Source organism: Heloderma suspectum, chromosome 2 (genome assembly GCF_057233095.1).
Source record: "Heloderma suspectum isolate Gila_16-S chromosome 2, 16-S_ref, whole genome shotgun sequence".
NCBI classification, from domain to species: domain Eukaryota; kingdom Metazoa; phylum Chordata; class Lepidosauria; order Squamata; family Helodermatidae; genus Heloderma; species Heloderma suspectum.
Window position 1 is genome coordinate 301,044,189 of NC_139459.1, and position 17,547 is coordinate 301,061,735.

Sequence of the window (17,547 nt, forward strand, 5' to 3'; positions counted from 1 at the left end):
GGAATGGAAACCCCATAACTAAGTGTGAACGTTACTCATCTGCCTTAGTAACTTTGATCTATCAAATCTTCAAAAAAGCAGCAGGTACCAAGGTTCCTTCACTCTTTAACTTGGTCCAACACTTAATGTGGTGGCCATGTTAGGACATTAATGAGTCATCACTTATGATCTTGGTTAGCCACTTAAAATGGGAGTCCCTTTGGGATTTATGTTGCAAGTCCCACGTTACCAGAATAATTTTGGTCAAGATGCTTTAAAACATGTTAGTTTGAGGAAGTATCTTGTAGTAGCATCAAATTTTAAAGAGGTATAACAGGCTGTGAACTTTAAAATGTTTCCTTGAACTAGAGCTTTTGCTTCTTCTGTATGCTGCTTTTTGGCTGTGATGGAGCCTGGCTGAACTGTGCATGCTTGCATGAATGGGATTTCCTCTCGCCAGTCCTGTTAGTGTGGTGACTCTGGATGGTTTCAGATGGAAAAACTGAATCAAAGTGTACATTGTAGTCAAGGATTTCCCCAAACAGTAATCACTTCTGATTACTTCCAACGTGTTGGTTTTGGCTCTAAAAACCCCGTCCACTGTGGCTCTAGGGCTTGGCGTGTGCTGCACAGAAGATATTTGGCTGCACCATATCTGAATAGCTTCAGTTATCTGTGCAGTCCTCAGCTGGCAGTGGCTGCCTAGAAGCATCTTGACCCACACCCAGTGTGAGTAAACATGCTTGCTAATACCGAGGACGTTAGTCTTGGAAGCTTTCTAGACTTTGTCACTAATGTGCTGTCTCTAATACTAGCTGATCCAAGACAAGCTGTTATCCGTGAGTAACTGGAATTTTCTGAAACGGCATTGGGGAAGAGACTTCACCAGATGGCTCTACATTGGGCTGCATGATGTGGAGCCAATGCTCGACATTTAGGATAAGGAGTGAATGAGAACTAAAGGCTGGACTAGTAGAATAAACTGTTAAGGAAGCTGGGTGTGGAAGGATACCCATTCTCACGTTTACCCCATCCTGTCTTAGTCATGCTACTCTTTTCCATTTCTGGCTGGAACCAAGACATTTTGCTGCCTGAGGCAGAGCAGCAAATGGTGCCCCCATCTGCCTAAGTTAAAGTGTATAGCACTGGCTTCCAGTCTATTTCCGGGTCCAATTCAGAGTCCTGGTTTTTAACTTTCAAAGTCCTAAACAGCTTGAGGCCAGGTTACCTGAAAGACTGGCTCATCCAATATATGCCTGCCCAGTCCTTAAAGTCATCTTCAGAGGCCTTTCTCCAGGTGCCCCCACCAAATAAGGTCAGACGGGTGGCTACTAAGTGGTGGCACCTTGGTTGTGGAATGAGCTTCCTAGAAAGTCTCTCTGGTGCCTATGATGTGCTCTTTTTGGCACTAGGTGAAGACCTTCTTACTCTCCTAGGCATTTTAGTTCTTTAGTTTTTGTCATTTTTATTTCTGTAATGGCATTTTTGAATCTTTACACTGCTGCGGGGTTTTTTACTTCGGTTTTATACTGTAATTTAAACATTCTATCATTCTGTATTTTGGGGTTTTTTAATGGTTGTGAACCGCCCAGAGAGCTTTGGCTATTGGGTGGTATAGAAATGTAATAAATATGCAGTCAGGGTATTTTGGCACCTGAGGTGGGAAATCCCACAAATGCCTCTCCCCTCACTGGCAAGAAAGACATGAAGTATTTGCCTACATGACACCTAAAACCTGCTGCCCCACTCTGCCTAATGTTAGGGCTCACTTAACTCTTCCTCTGCCACTTGGGATTAATTGAGCGCTCCTGACCCCCACCCAGGCATCAGGTGGTGACTTGCTTGCTATGGTGGTGGTGATAAATGAGTCCACGGCATAAAAGGGGTTACTCCCTGAAGAGTTCTCACAAGCAGCATTGAGCTGTCAAACTGAACAGGATCTACCAGCTGGTTTGTTTGAGGCCTAGCTGGACTTTTACCTGAAATGCTGAACAATAGTTGGGCATGGTGTTTGGACTGCAAGCCTTTGGCTCTAGCAAAAACTAAAAATGAGGCTCCTGCTATGTGTTTCAGATAATAATTTGTAATGAGAACGGATAATGCTCTAAAAAACCTAAGACACTCAGAGGAAGATGTTGAGGCTTACTTATTTCAGTATACTTGAATTGCCTCTCTTGTCTTCTCAAGCCTGTAATAATAAGCAGTACTTGGGGCAATGCCAAGAAAGTTCTGATTCTCTAAGGGAAAAACCTGTAGTAGAGCACGGTACACAGACACAAGATGTAAATGCATCCATCTAGTTCATATTTAGAAAAGGGCTCTTCTGTTCATTCCTCATTTTCTGCCCCTCTGCCACCAAGTACCTAGGATGTAGTTACAATTTGTGCATGTAAACTGCAAATAGCAATAACAGTCTGCACAAACCATATATTTTGACAAGCCTCTGTATTATCGGATGAGAGGGTATTGAGATCGGGGGAAATGAGAAGGCAACAGCTGGCTTCAAGCTGACATAATTTGTGCTCTAACGTTGCCCGCAGACACCGAGCCAAACATGTCTAAAAGATAACTGCAGGCCTAAGTGAGAGTCTGCTGTCTGAAGCTGGCGAGTTAGGAATGCGATACTGATGGTCCTTCCAGCCTCAGTCTGAGGTGGCACTATTCTTGTCCTGCTGGGAAGCCATCACTCCTATTAAAGATGTTTACTTGCATTAGAAGGATATGCATTGAACCATGGCATGTGTGAATGCAGGCCGTGTGGGCTGCAAAGCCCACAGAACCAGCATTCCTCTGCCTAGTCTTTCTGGAAGGCTTGTTTTTCTGCTGCTGCTCTCAAATGTCAAAGTGAAAGACTGGCCTGCCTTTTGGAGAATAAAGTATGTGGCTAGTGAAAGAGGCATTTAGTGGGAACCAAGAAAAAAATAAAAAATGCCCCTGCAAATTAAAATTGGGCTGAATCTTCCCAGCGTTTTCCTGTTGTATGTTTAGATGGATACTCTTTTGTTATAAGCAGGGGGTCTGCAAGTTTTGGCTGGCCTTCTTGGCCAAACCAGAACTTGTGCTCGTCAGTTCCACCGTCTGTTAAGCTCCCCTGCTGGCCTTTTTCTTGGGAAAGGGGATGGAGGAGTGAACATGCCTTTTTGGGCTCTGCTGCTGAAAGGCACCCTGCGCATCTTTAGGCAGTGGAGCCAGTACGGTGTAATGGTTAGAGTGTTGGACTGGGACTTGGGAGATCCAGCTTCTAGTCTCCACTTGAGCATGAAGCTCACTGGGTGACTTTGGCCCAGTCACTGACTCTCAGCCTAACTTACCTCTCAGGGTTGTTGTAAGGATAAAATGGATTGGAGGAGGACTATGCAAGCCGCCCTGGGTTCCTTTCAAGGGGGGAAAAAAAGTTGGATATAAGTGTAATAATAAATAGCTAAGACTGTAATAACAACAGAATATTGAGCATCCTACCTTACAGACATATGCAATTGTACCACTATTGGCTTTGAAACGAGGTCTGAAGGTATGGAAATATGCTACACAAAAATGAAGGTCATAAGCATACTATTCCTAATGAATACCGCCTCCATCTGAATCTGGCTAATTCCAGTACCAGTGGCTAGTGCTTCTTGCTGTGATATTGGCCTCTGGAAAAAACAGGAATATTTGCCAGAGATGTGGGCACTCTCCTCTCAGAGCATGTGTTCATCTCCAGGACTTGGTCTCCTGACCATCTGGTATACCACTAACATTTGTTGCTTTTCAGTAATTTCTGTTTTTATGCACTTGTAGAGTGTATCCAGTGATTGTTACAGTTTACTCATGAGTGGGGACTCGATTAATGTTTTTAAGAACAGGCTTGGGGTAAGTAGGTTTTTGAGTAAATGTTACAGGCAGCACCCTTGAGCTGTAAACTTGAGAGTGTCATTATTTCTCATGGTAGATGGCTGCCGTGAACAATGTTGTGTGGAAATACCTCTTTACTGAGGTAGTGACATGGCTGAAATGAAATGCAGAATTAAAGTCTTCACAATGCTACTGTGGGATACTACTGTACTGATACAAATGGATCCCTAATTATTGGGCTTTGCAGACAGCAGTTTCTCCTGAACTGTATATTGCTGTATTGTCAAACAAGTTCTGTTAGGAAGGTACTATGAAAGGTAGCAGCTAAAGTTGTTTTGCATCACCTGTAATCTTGGACGGTCCCACCTGTGGTGATTCTGATCTGTAACTTGGGCTAGCAGTGATTACCATAGTACTCATGTGTCTTGTAGATGGACATGACCATTGGAAGACGCTTGTATTGGGGGCTCTTCTCTTTGATTATCAGTGCCTACACAATCCGTGGGGCAGTTGTGTTCTACAAAGTACTGGCTTCTGTAACATCCCTCCAACAATAGCACTTAAAACAATAACCTAAAGTCCTGGGTTCCCTTTCTGATTTTGGCCTGCTTACCCCTAGGTTTTACATTGTCACCTGGGAGAGACTTATTCATCAAGGAATCTCAGGGACGCTCATGCAATTGTCTGTTGTGATATAGGGAGGCTTGTTGTACACTTCAGGACCTTGGATCTAGATGGTTCCTTAAAGAGTAATTGCGCAGGTAGTGAGAGCAAAAGTTCCCAAGCACTTGAGGCAACCTGCATTGAAATGAATGACTGTGTTGAAGTGACTCTGTATACTTGCATGTATAGGCTAGAATAGCTGCCAAGAAAAATCTCCCTGGAATACTTGCATCGATATTCAGATGCTCCGCAAGGCAGCATTTCAGTCAAGGCAGTAACTAAGCAAACTGAGCTCATCTGCAGTTTCTGGGGGCTTTTCACATACATGGGGAACAAGAGGTGACCTCACTAATACGGAATGTGCTTTGCTAAGTGTAAGAGGGGGCCAGCTGTCCTGGGGCTTATTGTCAGTATAACAAGTTTGTCAATGATGTAATTTATCTAAAGCGTGCTGCAGCAGGCTTTAAGGACACAGGAAGGACTTGGAAAGTTGAAGTTTCTGTTGTTCTATAGGCTGGGTGTAAAAGAACTCAAATTTATTAGAAAAGGAAGCATTACCAGGTGCTGACTCCTGTTAGGCCATGACTGCCAGATCTTAATAACCAAAAGGCTCTAATTTGCATTTGCCACCACAATTTGAAGTGATAAATACATCTGGTGACAAACAAACAAGCTAAATGTTTGAGTCTCTAAACCACAACAGCAGCCACCCCAGTGTTCATAATATGCAGCCGCCCTGTCCCGCCCCTATGCCTTGGTGTGGCTCTGCCTTGGCAGATTAGGAGCAGGGTGTAGTGCTGCACAGGGAATGCAGGCAGGAGTGTAGGCCTGATGCTGCCAACACCAGCACACTGGTCCTCTTGCTTCTGTCCAGATGTGCCAAAAATCTTGTTCCCTATGCTACTAGTGGCACAGTTTGGCAAACAAAATAAGAACCATGAGCTACTGTAGTTTAACTTGCAAGCACTACTTATGTGCAGATTGGTTCATACTCTGTGGCCAAAATAAACTATGAAAACACCAACTTTAACATTTTTGATACTTTAGTTGGAGGTAGCAGGTTATGGAAAGTTTCAAATGGTGTTTAAACTTTACAAGGCAGTACTCTGAGTCAGTAAGCAGGGCAGGTCACAAGTATTATCCCTGAATACTGGAATGTTTCACACAATGCCTGCATGACTAAAACAGTCTTTAAATAACCACAAGGGCTGAAATGTGCTTTCATGTGAGACAAACGGCTTCTATGTTACATAGTACAAGTGCAGATGACAAACAGCTGTGGTTATGTATCCTGTGTTTGTGTACTAAACACCTGGAGCCTTTGACTAACACTTGTCAAAAACTAGAGGCCTTCTAATAAAGGAGCTGCAGGGAATAGGAATAGTGTTGGCCCTTGTGGTGATTGGGTGTATAAAGATTCTTCCCTTAAACTATGCCACAGATGTGTCTGACTGCTGTAGGCTTTGCTCAATATATTCTGTGAAATAGCTCCATCTTCCCTATTTTGCAGAACAGCTAAAGTACTGCAGCCATTTTTTAGGCAATTGACAAGCTATATGTGGCCACTGCATTGCTTGACACTAATGCCATCCTCTGGTTTTGCCTCTGTCTGAAAAGACCAATTTTGAGAGGAGAAGCCATGTTGAGTTTGCAGAAAAATACAAAGTTTGTGGCAACTTGAAGACTAATTTATTATGGAATAAACTTTTGTGAAGTTAACTAGTCCATGGAGGCTTATGTCCATGAAAGCCCTTCTCTGCGTCCCACCACTGCGAGACATACACTATGGTGGGACGTGGGAGAGAGCCTTTTCTGCTGTGGCACCCCGGTTGTGGAATGCCCTCCCCTTGGAGGCCCGATTGGCACAGACACTGGTTTCTTTTCAGCGCCAAGTTAAAACATGGCTTTTTACCAAAGCCTTTGAGGGCTAATTGGATTCCCTGAGTTTTTACATTGTTTTAACTGTTTTATTGTTTCAGATTTTAAATTGGTATTAGCTAGCTTAGTGATTTAATATGTTTTTAGCTGTTTATTGTTTTACACTGTTTAAATGTATTTTATCTCTACGCCGCCCTGAGATCCTAATGATATAGGGCAGGATACAGAAGTTTTAAATAAATGTTGCAAGATATGTGTTAATCCTAAAGGTGCCACCAGATGCAATTTTAGATTAATCAGTGGGTAGATCAATAAATGATTCCTCTTCAACTCACAGTTCCAGTTGAGAACTTGCTATGCTTATTCCAACATCTTTTGTCCTATGTACTACAATTTAGAGACCTCAGTCCCTTTTTATGGATGGACCTATGGGCTTGATTCCTAAAGACATATGAGGTGGTGTGAATGTCATGGTAAGCTATGATTTATTGACCCAATCAACCTGACTGGAGGTTCCATATGCAAAATGGCAGCAGAATGTACCCAGCACACACCATGGCAAACTACGGGTTAATTAACCCACAGTCTCCCACCGTCATGTGCAGATGGGCCCATTGTGATGGGAAGTTAGCCTTAGCCATGAGCTCTTCTCATCCCCTGTCCTATGGTGTGGCCACAAAGAGGAGTCTGGAAGTTTTGCTACCATTTTTTTAATTAAACACTACTGGTCATTTTGCCCAAACGACAAACTGGGGTCAATTGTGGCTTGTTTTTGTTTGAAGCAAGCCAACTTCAAACCATAGGCTATAAAGCTTACCCAATTTGTTAGGTTAGGACAAAACAACAAGCTGTGATTAATCAAAATTGGAGGCAAAAGCTGTGCCAGAGGAGCTGTGCCAGAGGAGGAGAAGGGGGAGTGCTCAAGCCAGAAGCTCACTGCAGCTCACCCTTATAATGCTAAACCGTGGTTTATAGTGATATGTGTATGTGGTTGCTTATCTCATGGGGGGAGCCTTGACAGTGGCAGTTGGTCACATGGAGCAACTTCAAAGTTGTCAATATTTGCAAGAAGGTTGCTCTTTCATAGAGTTATAGACATTTGCTTCCTCTTCTGTGCTCCTTTTGCTTTATAAAACACTTCCGGTTGTGAGGATTTCCTTTCGTCATCTTAAAAACAAATACCTATAATATATAGTGGGAATAGGGCAGGATATAACTCTTAGACATGGGAATGGCTCATGGGAGTCACCTTCTGCCTCTCTAGACTAATTGGGAAGTACTTCTCACTTGTATCTTATTTCTCAAAGTATAACTGACTTTTTTTTTATATACTTTGCTATATTTGATCAGGGATTTACAAATGAAATTCAGGTTGATACTAGGATTCTCTTATTAGAGACCATGTTTGTGAACAAGTATGAAGAGATCTCCAGGGTTCTCTTTGTATCAGAGCACAGCAGCAGGAGCAGTGTTTTGGCTTATGCGGGACAAGAGAAAACTTGTCACTCCTCTGGGTCTTTCAGGGCACTTGGGTAGCAGGGGCAGGTTCTCACTTTGCTCTGGACTGAAGTGATGCTCAGGAGTGGCAAGAATCTGTTGTTGCTGTAGAAGGCCTTCAAAGTATGGCACAAGGTGAGAGAATAAGTCCAATTCTGTAGAAGGGACAGTGGGTGGTGGCATTATTCACTAATCATGTGCCATGCTTTGGAGGCACTTGGGAACACTGAGATCTTTTGCTCCTTCTGACTCTTGTCCAGCCTGGCACAGTTGGAGGCTGACCTTTCCCCACCCAAGTTCTCTGTATATGCCAAAGGACTAGGGAGGTGTTGAGGTGACCATAAGTAAGGGCTGCTTACAAAACTCATCCAAAGCATGTAGCCTCCTGTATTTGATTATCAATCTTGCAAGGTAAGCCACTGTAGTTCTTTCATATGGGAGAGCTTCGGCTATTGGGCAGTATAGAAATGTAATAAGCAAATAAAATAAATAAAACGTGGGGGTTCTAAGTTTGGAAGCTTGAGTGGCAACGTGCCTAAAATGCAGGGTAAATACTTTTAAGAGAAGCATTTGAATCCAGATTTCAGTATTACATTTATGGGGTAAGGTGGCTCTCTGCTTGGTCTGTCTTCGGAGTGATTGGCTCCCAGGCAATGTAACTTCTAAAAGTAGGCGGTTGTGAGTTTCTTTACAACTACTTCTGCCACTAGATTTTCACCTGTGCTTACAGTAGCTGCATGCTTTGGAATAGTCTCTTGTCTGGTAGAGGTGGTTAACCTTCTGGTATTAAAATAATTCCTGCTAATAATGGTTTTATAAAAAACGATCCCCTTTTCCATGGCACATGTGACCAGTAAAACTGGAAATTTGGGTATTGATCTTCTGAATCATGGCTTACAGCTATTTAGAGTAATTTTGCTAGCTTACATCCAGAAGTCAATACAGCTGCGAAAGAATTTATCAAGTTGTGTTAAATATTACCTGTTGACCATAAGCAGTTTCCCCTTAATGTTTCTAGATAGGTCTAGACTTCAGATGTAGGAAGTGTTCTCTGACAAAGGCCTCAGACTTTGCCAGCTGATTTGAAGATATATTTTCCCCATGGAGGATGTGGATGATGGCTTTAACAGGGTGAGTAATTGTGGATATGAGCATACACAGTGCATTGTAGCAGAACCTCTTCTGCCCCTTAAGGCATATAGTAATCTCTGCTCAGTTTCTGATTACTGGCTTTGTCAAAGGCCCAAGTGAACGGTATGAAAAATAGCGTGTCTCAGTGTTGCAATCCCTTTCAGTGGTCAAATTTGTCATCTGAAATTGCAGATGTGTGATTAGGTCTCTGTCCTCCCATTCCAGTAGATAGCCCTACAGGGGAAAGGTGCTTTGCCCTCCTGGCTAGTCTGTACTGAAATCCACATCTTTTCCAAGAGCCAGGTGCAAGGCAAAGTAGACATGCCATTAGATAGGTGGTTTTAATTCTTCTTTGGCTGAGGAATCTTTGCTACATGTGAAACCTTGCAGAGCCCATCCCCTCTCCCCACCCCCACCCCACAAAGTGAACATTTGGCAATAAATAATATGACAACTACAAAACTTTGCAGAAACCAAGAGACTCCATAGAACCCTGGGTGAAAAATACACACTCTGCCTTAGACTGTAGAAGGCAACAAGTGTATGGGCAAAACAATAGCTAAGGCACCCAGCTTCTGAATGCCTGGAATTCAACACAAGAGGCTACTCAAAGTCCCATTTGGCCACACAGTGAACACCGCACAAGCTATTGTGCCTGGCATTTTTCACCCTCAACAACAGCCCATAGATTGAAGAACTCATGGGCTGTTGGGGACGAGTGAGAGAGCAGATGCACTGCCTGCAGCTCACCGGCCACTTCTGCTTTTACACAGCAACCCACAATCACCTCCTTTGTAGGTTGATGAACATGATGTCCTAATGTGGCAAAAGAACCCAGCAATTAACCCAACAACAAACCAGGACTTAACCAGTGGGTTCTTTAGTCCCTAAACAACCCAGCAGTCTGGTTCGCACATCATACTCAGCAACCTATAAAGGGTTGCTGAGTAAAAGCAGAAGTGTTCTGCAGGTAGTGCACCCGCTGTGTTCCGCTCATGCACTACAACCCATGGGTTGTTTAACTGATGGGTTGTTGCTGTGTGTGAACCAGGTCAGTGGCAAATGATTCGATATTAGAGGCTGGGGATATTTTCTTTGGAACAATTGGAAGTACAATGGCTACTAGTCCTGATAGCAATATGCTGCCTCTGAGTTCAGAGGCAGTATGCCTGTGTACACCAGTTGCTGGGGAACTGGGTGGGAGGGTACTGTTGCACTCCTGCTCTGCTTGTGGGTTTCCCATGAGCAGCTGGTTGGCCACTGTGTGAACAGAATGCTGGACTAGATGGACCTTGGTCTGATCCAGCACAGCTTTCCTTATGTTCTTCATAGATGTTAATTTGACCAAAGGGATGGGGCATACAGAATTTCTAAAGCTTGTCAAAGTGGTATCGTCTGTGGGCACCAAGTTCATAAATAACGGATATATCTGTCTGCCTTCGGTAGGAGACGGGTGTGTAATCTCAAATCAAGGCTAGACAGTAAGGAGAAGACAGTTTATTTACTCAACAAAGCGCCTTACTGACAGGTTTGCATAGAGTGGATTTGACCATCCCTTCTCTGTTACAGAAATTGGGTGGCAAACTTATATAAGTGAACTAGAGGGGATAAGCTTCGCTATGCACACTTGGTACCACCAAAGCATTAATGGCCATTAGCATAACTTACATTGGTATGGATAAGCATGAGTGCTGTTCCAAGCTGTTGAGCAATGTAAAAAAAAAATTAAAACAATCCAACAATTCCGTTGTCCCTAGAAGCTCTGCTTCCCATCCCTCAACTTTCTTGATTCCAGCCACCCAAAGCAAGCCCAAATCTCTTCTGGGCTCAGGCTTAGGAAAATCTATTGGAGCAGAAGGACAACTGTAGTGGAAAAGTTGCTCTTTTCATGTCCTTACCCTTAATTTGATGCATAGGTACTCTGTTGCAAAACAGTACCAAGTTTGGATTGCCTGTTGTACTGTCTGCTGAAGAACTGCTTGCTTCCACAAGTACAGATGAGTGTCAAACCACTTGATATGTTCAGAAGCATGTTCTCTGCATTTATGGCCAGTGCATCAGAAATATTGAGATAGACTCCAGCGGTGCCACCTCCAAAGTTTGTACACCATATTTATACCCCAATTCTGTCCACATGACTTGCAGAGTCATGCTTGGTATAAGTTTTTTCAAGCTACCGAATCTCGTTTATACTGTCCTTTCCTTGTCCATGTTCTAATCTCTTCCTTGCTTATGTCAGTAAAAAGCAAGGCTCTTCTGTGTATTCTTGTTACCAAGGTAACTGACTACAGTAGCTTATCATGTTTCCGTTAATTGTCTAACAGCAAATTCCTTGTAGTACTGGAGCAGGACAAAGTTCAAGAAACATCCAATTTATTTAGCTCTTATGCTAAGTTTTTAGTCTGCAAGACCCAATCCAGACAATTCTGTGTCTTGTAAGCTTTGTTTTGAATGGCAGTATGATTCAGTAGTGAGCTCTGCCTGGTATTTGGGAGAATTGTAAAAGCAGTTTGCATTGGTGCATGTTTATAGAAAGTCAAAATATCCTGTTTTTAATGTTTAATTTTTTTTATCAAGTTTTATTAATTATTGTAAGCCACCTAGAGCGCCGTTTTTGGTAGAAAGGTGAGGTCCAAGTCAAATAAAGAAATAAATACTGGGTGACACCCTTGGGTGTGTTTAAAGGAGTTCTTTGGATTGCAACTTAGCTTTCAGATCTAACTTAACCAGCAAGCAAATGCCAGCAATAAACCTGAATGACCATTCTGCATAGGACTTTAGTAAATATTTAACATTGATCTCCAGGATGACTAATTCCCAGAGATGCAAGTACATACTTATGAGATTGCTCAGTCTCAGTATTGATCAGTCATGTGGAGTGCACAATGGGCTATGTGTAGGAATAGGCCAGAATGTTGCCTCTGTTGAATGTATCTCAGTTTTAAAATACTTGGGTAGTGACCAGTAGTGTATTGGAACAAATTCCAGCAAATGTGGACTCCATACTTCTATAGAACTGGTATTTGACAGTGGGGGAAAAAAAAGACTAGCCACCTATTGAAATCATTCACTTAACAGTACGATAGCAAGCCATTGTGCTAAATCAAATTGTCTTCTGGATAACTCTAGATGCTAGAGGGCAGCATTCCAGGCCATGCAGAGGTCTCACCATTGCATTTGCTATGGACTTGGTAGTAGCCTTAAAACCAGGTCATGTGACTGTGGTGCCTGATCTAAGCTTCTCCTTCAATCCTTTCTTTTTCAGAGATGCTGGCATTAATGCCTACACTGTAGAACACCTGGTGCACATCATGAAACCAGCTAAATCTTTCCCTGTAGCTCAGGTCTCTAAATTATTACAATATTTAAGTATATTTCAGCCATAAATATTAATTTGTCCAGCACTGTAACTCTGTGCAACTAATTTAGGGTCAGCCCTGATATGATTGACTTTATTATAGGTTAAGAACTAGGGTTCAATAACTTGTTGCTGAGATTAAAAAAATCAGGGCTTACTGCCAAATTGCCTTATTAGCTTCTGTCTAGAAAAGTTCTCCACATTAGAAGGAAATCTATGGGATTATCACTGCCGGTCCTTTATCCTAATGTGAAAGTTGTTCTTAACTTTAAGTAACTGATAGAATTTTGTCAGGCTTCCATTTTCTTGCAAGCTGTTTTTGCTGCTGTGAGCAGAAATGATCATGAAATCCCTTTTATCTTATGAGCGTATTGTGGTTGTGTACTGAATTGAGCAATATTTTTTGCAAGTACATGTTAAAGGCCAGGATGTGGCCACAAAGCTAACTTGGCATCAACAGTTAAATCTCTGCCCTGTAAACGTAGTTTGTGTGTCTGCTACTTAAGTGTTGCAATTTAGCTAAACACTATTCCTCAGGCCATGTACCTTAACTATAGACTAATGCTTAATTGCTTAAGCAGTTTAAGATTGCAGTTAACAAACTATAATACTTGGATATAAATTACACTAATCGCCTATGTGATAGATCAGTGCTTGGGGCCAGAAACATCACAATAAAATTTGTAATGGAAGGAGGTGTGTACGTGGAATGTTGCTGAACATGGAATCGTTCATTACTGTGGTCAGTATGAGAATAACATGAAGGTCCCACCTTTTGTCAGTTGGCCTGGCAAATAATTCCTGATAAAAGCCCTTAAAAACTTGGGGAATTCCCAAGGCTCACATTGTGTGGCTTAGGAAGTGTTTGTTTTCATAACTAAACAATTGAAAGTTCCTTGGTGTGATCTGCAAACTGCATCATAAAGTTTTTAACCATAGCAACTCCTCTTTTTCTGGATCTCTTTCTGGTGCACCACCTGAGATTTAGTAAGAGTGCTTGTATTTAGAAGCAATCCTTTGTTCGTGCATTTGCATGTAGTAGTGGGGAAGCTAGTTTTTCAAATCCAGCATGACATCATTTTAATAGAAGGCAATAGTTTTGCTTTTTATTTTACTAACACTGAAGTGTCCAGTGCAAACTTTGATTGTGTGGAATTTCTAGCTTGGAAGATAGTGTATTGCTAACAGTTTAGTGATAAGAGGGGAAAATTCTTGCAGTAAAAATATTAAAACCTTCGTATAGATGTGAATAAGCAAAATGAGCGATGGGGAAGAAATGTAGCTTGGGTAAAAGCTTCTTTTGTTCTGTAGATTCTAAATGACTTGTGGAGCTGGGCCATTTTTGTGTTTCTAGGCCCACCTGCCACATCATGTTTATTGCTTAGAACAGAAGGGCCATGGTTCAGTAGTAGAGCACATTCTCTGCATGCAAGAGGTCCCAGGTTCAGTCCCTGGTATCTCCAGGTAGGAGATACCTATTCTTCTGCCTATGCCAATCTAGTGTGTAGCACAGTATGGCCTTGGTGCTGCTGTGTCATAAAATCTTTACTCCTCCCGCCTACCTAGGATGGGAAAGACTCTCTGCATGAAGCCCTGGCCCCCATCTACATGGAGATGCTTTCCAGCGCAAGTCGCTTTAAATTAGACAGATAAAAGGAAGTACTTCTTCACACAATGCAGTTAAGTTATGGAATTTGCTACCACAAGGTATGACGATGGCCACGAATTTGGATGGCTTTAAAAGGGAATTAGACAAATTCCTGGAAGAGGAGGAAATCAATGGTTACTAGTCCTGGTGGCTCTGTGCTACTTAAAGTATCAGAGGCAGCATGCCTTTGTATACCAGTAGCTGGGGAACATAACCAGGAGGGTGCGATTATCATGATGACCTACTTGTGGGTTTCCCAAAGGCAGCTAACTGTTTGGCTCCTGTGTGAACAGAATGCTGGACTAGGTAGACCTTGGTCTTATCCAGCATGGCTCTTCTTACATTGGTAAGTTGGACATGGAAACTGTGATCTCTGAAGCATAAAACAGTATTTTGTGCAGTACTATGATTTTATTTTGAAATATGTTAAATGAAATGCATGGTAAAACTCCATTGGAGTTTGTAGGCCAATCCAAGTGACCATTTTGGCATGAACCCAAAAGCAACTGTTCAGATTGCGACTTGCCACATCCTACAAAAAGCCTTGGGAAGCACTGGGTGTAATGACTCATAACCTAGCATTTGATCCCTTCATGTTGTTGTTGTTCAGTCGTTCAGTCATGTCCGACTCTTCGTGACCCCATGGACCATAGCACGCCAGGCCTTCCTGTCCTGCGCTCTCTCCCGGAGTGTGCTCAAGTTCATATTCATTGCATCGGTGATGCTATCTAGCCATCTCATCCTCTGCCGTCCCCTTCTCCTTTTGCCTTCAATCTTTCCCAGCATCAGGGTCTTTTCCAGAGAGTTTTCTCTTCGCATTAGGTGGCCAAAATATTGGAGCTTCAGCTTCAGTATCTGTCCTTCCAATGAGCACTCAGGGTTGATTTCCTTTAGTATGGACTGATTTGACCTCCTTGCAGTCCAGGGGACTCGTAAGAGTCTTCTCCAGCACCACAGTTTGAAAGCATCGATTCTTCGGCACTCAGCCTTCCTTATAGTCCAGCTCTCACAGCCATACATTACTACTGGGAAAACCATAGCTTTGATTAGACGGACCTTTGTCGGCAAGGTGATGTCTCTGCTTCTTACTATGCTGTCTAGGTTGGCCATAGCTTTCCTCCCCAGGAGCAAGTGTCTTTTAATTTCATGGCTACAGTCACCGTCTGTGGTGATCTTGGAGCCCAAGAAAGTAAAATATGTCACTGCTTCCATTTCTTCCCCTTCTATATACCAGGAAGTGATGGGGCCAGATGCCATGATCTTAGTTTTTTTAATGTTGAGTTTCAACCCAGCTTTTGCACTCTCCTCTTTCACCTTCAACAAGAGGCTCTTGAGATCCTCTTCACTTTCTGCCATTAGGGTGGTATCGTCTGCGTATCTGAGGTTGTTGATAATTCTCCCAGCAATCTTAATTCCGACCTGTGATTCATCCAACCCGGCATTTCTCATGATGTACTCTGCATAGAAGTTAAATAAGCAGGGCGACAATATGCAGCCTTGTCGTACTCCTTTCCCAATTTTGAACCAATCTGTTGTTCCATGTCTGGTTCTTACTGTTGCTTCTTGACCCTCGTACAGGTTTCTCAGGAGACAGGTAAGGTGGTCTGGTACTCCTATCACTAAGGGTTTGCCAGAGTTTGTTGTGATCCACACAATCAAAGGCTTTAGCGTAGTCAATGAAGCAGAAATAGACGTTTTTCTGGAATTCTCTTGCTTTCTCCATGATGCAGCGAATGTTGGCGATTTGATCTCTAGTTCCTCTGCCTCTTCGAAACCCAGCTTGTACTTCCGGTAGTTCTCGGTTCGCATACTGCTGAAGCCTAGCTTGTAGGATTTTGAGCATAACCTTGCTGGCATGTGAAATGAGCGCAATTGTGCGGTAGTTTGAACACTCTTTGGCATTGCCCTTCTTTGGAATTGGAATGTAAACTGACCTTTTCCAGTCTTGCGGCCATTGTTGAGTGTTCCAAATTTGTTGGCATATTGAATGCAGCACTTTAACAGCATCATCTTTTAGGATTTTAAATAGCACAGCTGGAATACTGTCATCTCCACTAGCTTTGTTGTTACTAATGCTTCCTAAGGCCCACTTGACTTCACTCTCTAGGATGTCCGGCTCAAGTTCCATGACCGCACTCTCATGGCTATCAGGGACATTCAAATCTTTCCTGTATAGTTCTTCTGTGTATTCTTTCCATCTCGTATGTATGTATGTATGTATGTATTTATTTCATTTCTATACCGCCCAATAGCCGAAGCTCTCTGGGCGGTTCACAAAAACTAAAACCAAACAACACACAATAAAACAATTAAAAATATATAGAACATTAAAACCACAATATAACAATACAACCACAATAAAACCTAGCAGCAGTACAGGAGTTTAAAATACAGATTTAAAACAGCAAAGATAAAAATTTAGAAAGCTAAAATGCCTGGGAGAATAAAAAGGTCTTCACCTGGCGCCGAAAGGAGTACAATGTAGGCGCCAGGCGAACCTCACTAGGGAGCTCATTCCAGAGCCGGGGTGCCACAGCAGAAAAAGCCCTCCTCCTAGTAGCCACCCGCCTCACTTCCTTTGGCAGGGGCTCACGGAGAAGGGCTGCTGCTGATGATCTTAAGGTCCGGGCAGGCACATATGGGAGGAGGCGATCCTTCAGGTAACCTGGCCCCAAGCCATTAAGGGCTTTGAATGTTAACACCAGCACTTTGAATCGGGCCCGGAAATGGACTGGCAGCCAGTGCAGCTGAAAAAGTACTGGCGTAATAAGAGCTCGCAGGCCAGTCCCTGTTAACAATCTTGCTGCCCTATTTTGGACCAGCTGAAGTTTCCGGACCGTTTTCAAAGGCAGCCCCACGTATAACGCATTGCAGTAATCCAGACGAGAAGTTATCAGAGCATGGATAACTGTAGCTAGGCTATCTCTGTCCAGATAAGGGCGTAGTTGGTATACCAGCCTAAGCTGATAAAAAGTGCTCCGTGCCACTGAGTTCACCTGTGCCTCAAGGGACAGTTCTGGATCCAAGAGCACCCCCAAACTATGAACCTGATCCTTTAGGGGGAGTGCAACCCCCTCCAGAACAGGTTGAATATCACCTAGCCGGGCAGACGAACCACCCACTAACAGTACCTCCGTCTTGTCTGGATTGAGTTTCAGTTTATTAGCCCTCATCCAGTCCATTACCATGCCCAGGCACTGATTCAGAACAGCCACTGCCTCACCTGGGTTTGATGAGAAAGAGAGGTAGAGCTGGGTGTCATCCGCATATTGATGGCACCTCAGCCCACACCTCCGGATAACCTCCTCCAGCGGTTTCATGTAGATGTTAAACAGCATGGGGGATAAAATAGAGCCCTGTGGAACCCCATGGCACAATTGCCATGGCACAGAGCAATAATCCCCCAGCACCACCTTCTGGAATCGGCCATCCAAGTAGGAGCGGAACCACTGTAGTGCAGTGCCTCCAACTCCCAACCCAGACAACCTATCCAGAAGGATACCATGGTCGATGGTATCGAAAGCCGCTGAGAGGTCCAGGAGAATCAACAGGGTCGCAC

At 43.2% G+C, this 17,547-nt stretch overlaps 1 protein-coding gene across 2 annotated transcripts in view; it reads left to right on the forward strand.

Annotated features, from left to right (window-relative positions):
• Nucleotides 1–17,547, forward strand: part of FLNB (filamin B) — a 156,405-nt gene that overhangs the window by 69,999 nt on the left and 68,859 nt on the right. The window contains exon 1 of one of the 2 annotated variants that reach the window (XM_084840072.1): nt 631–818. The exons of the other annotated variant lie outside the window; for it this stretch is intronic. Within the exon in view, the coding sequence (XP_084696198.1) occupies nt 719–818 (100 nt within the window). The 5' untranslated portion in view covers nt 631–718. Of the gene's footprint in view, nt 1–630; nt 819–17,547 lie in introns of those variants that run through there. 2 annotated transcript variants of the gene reach the window in all.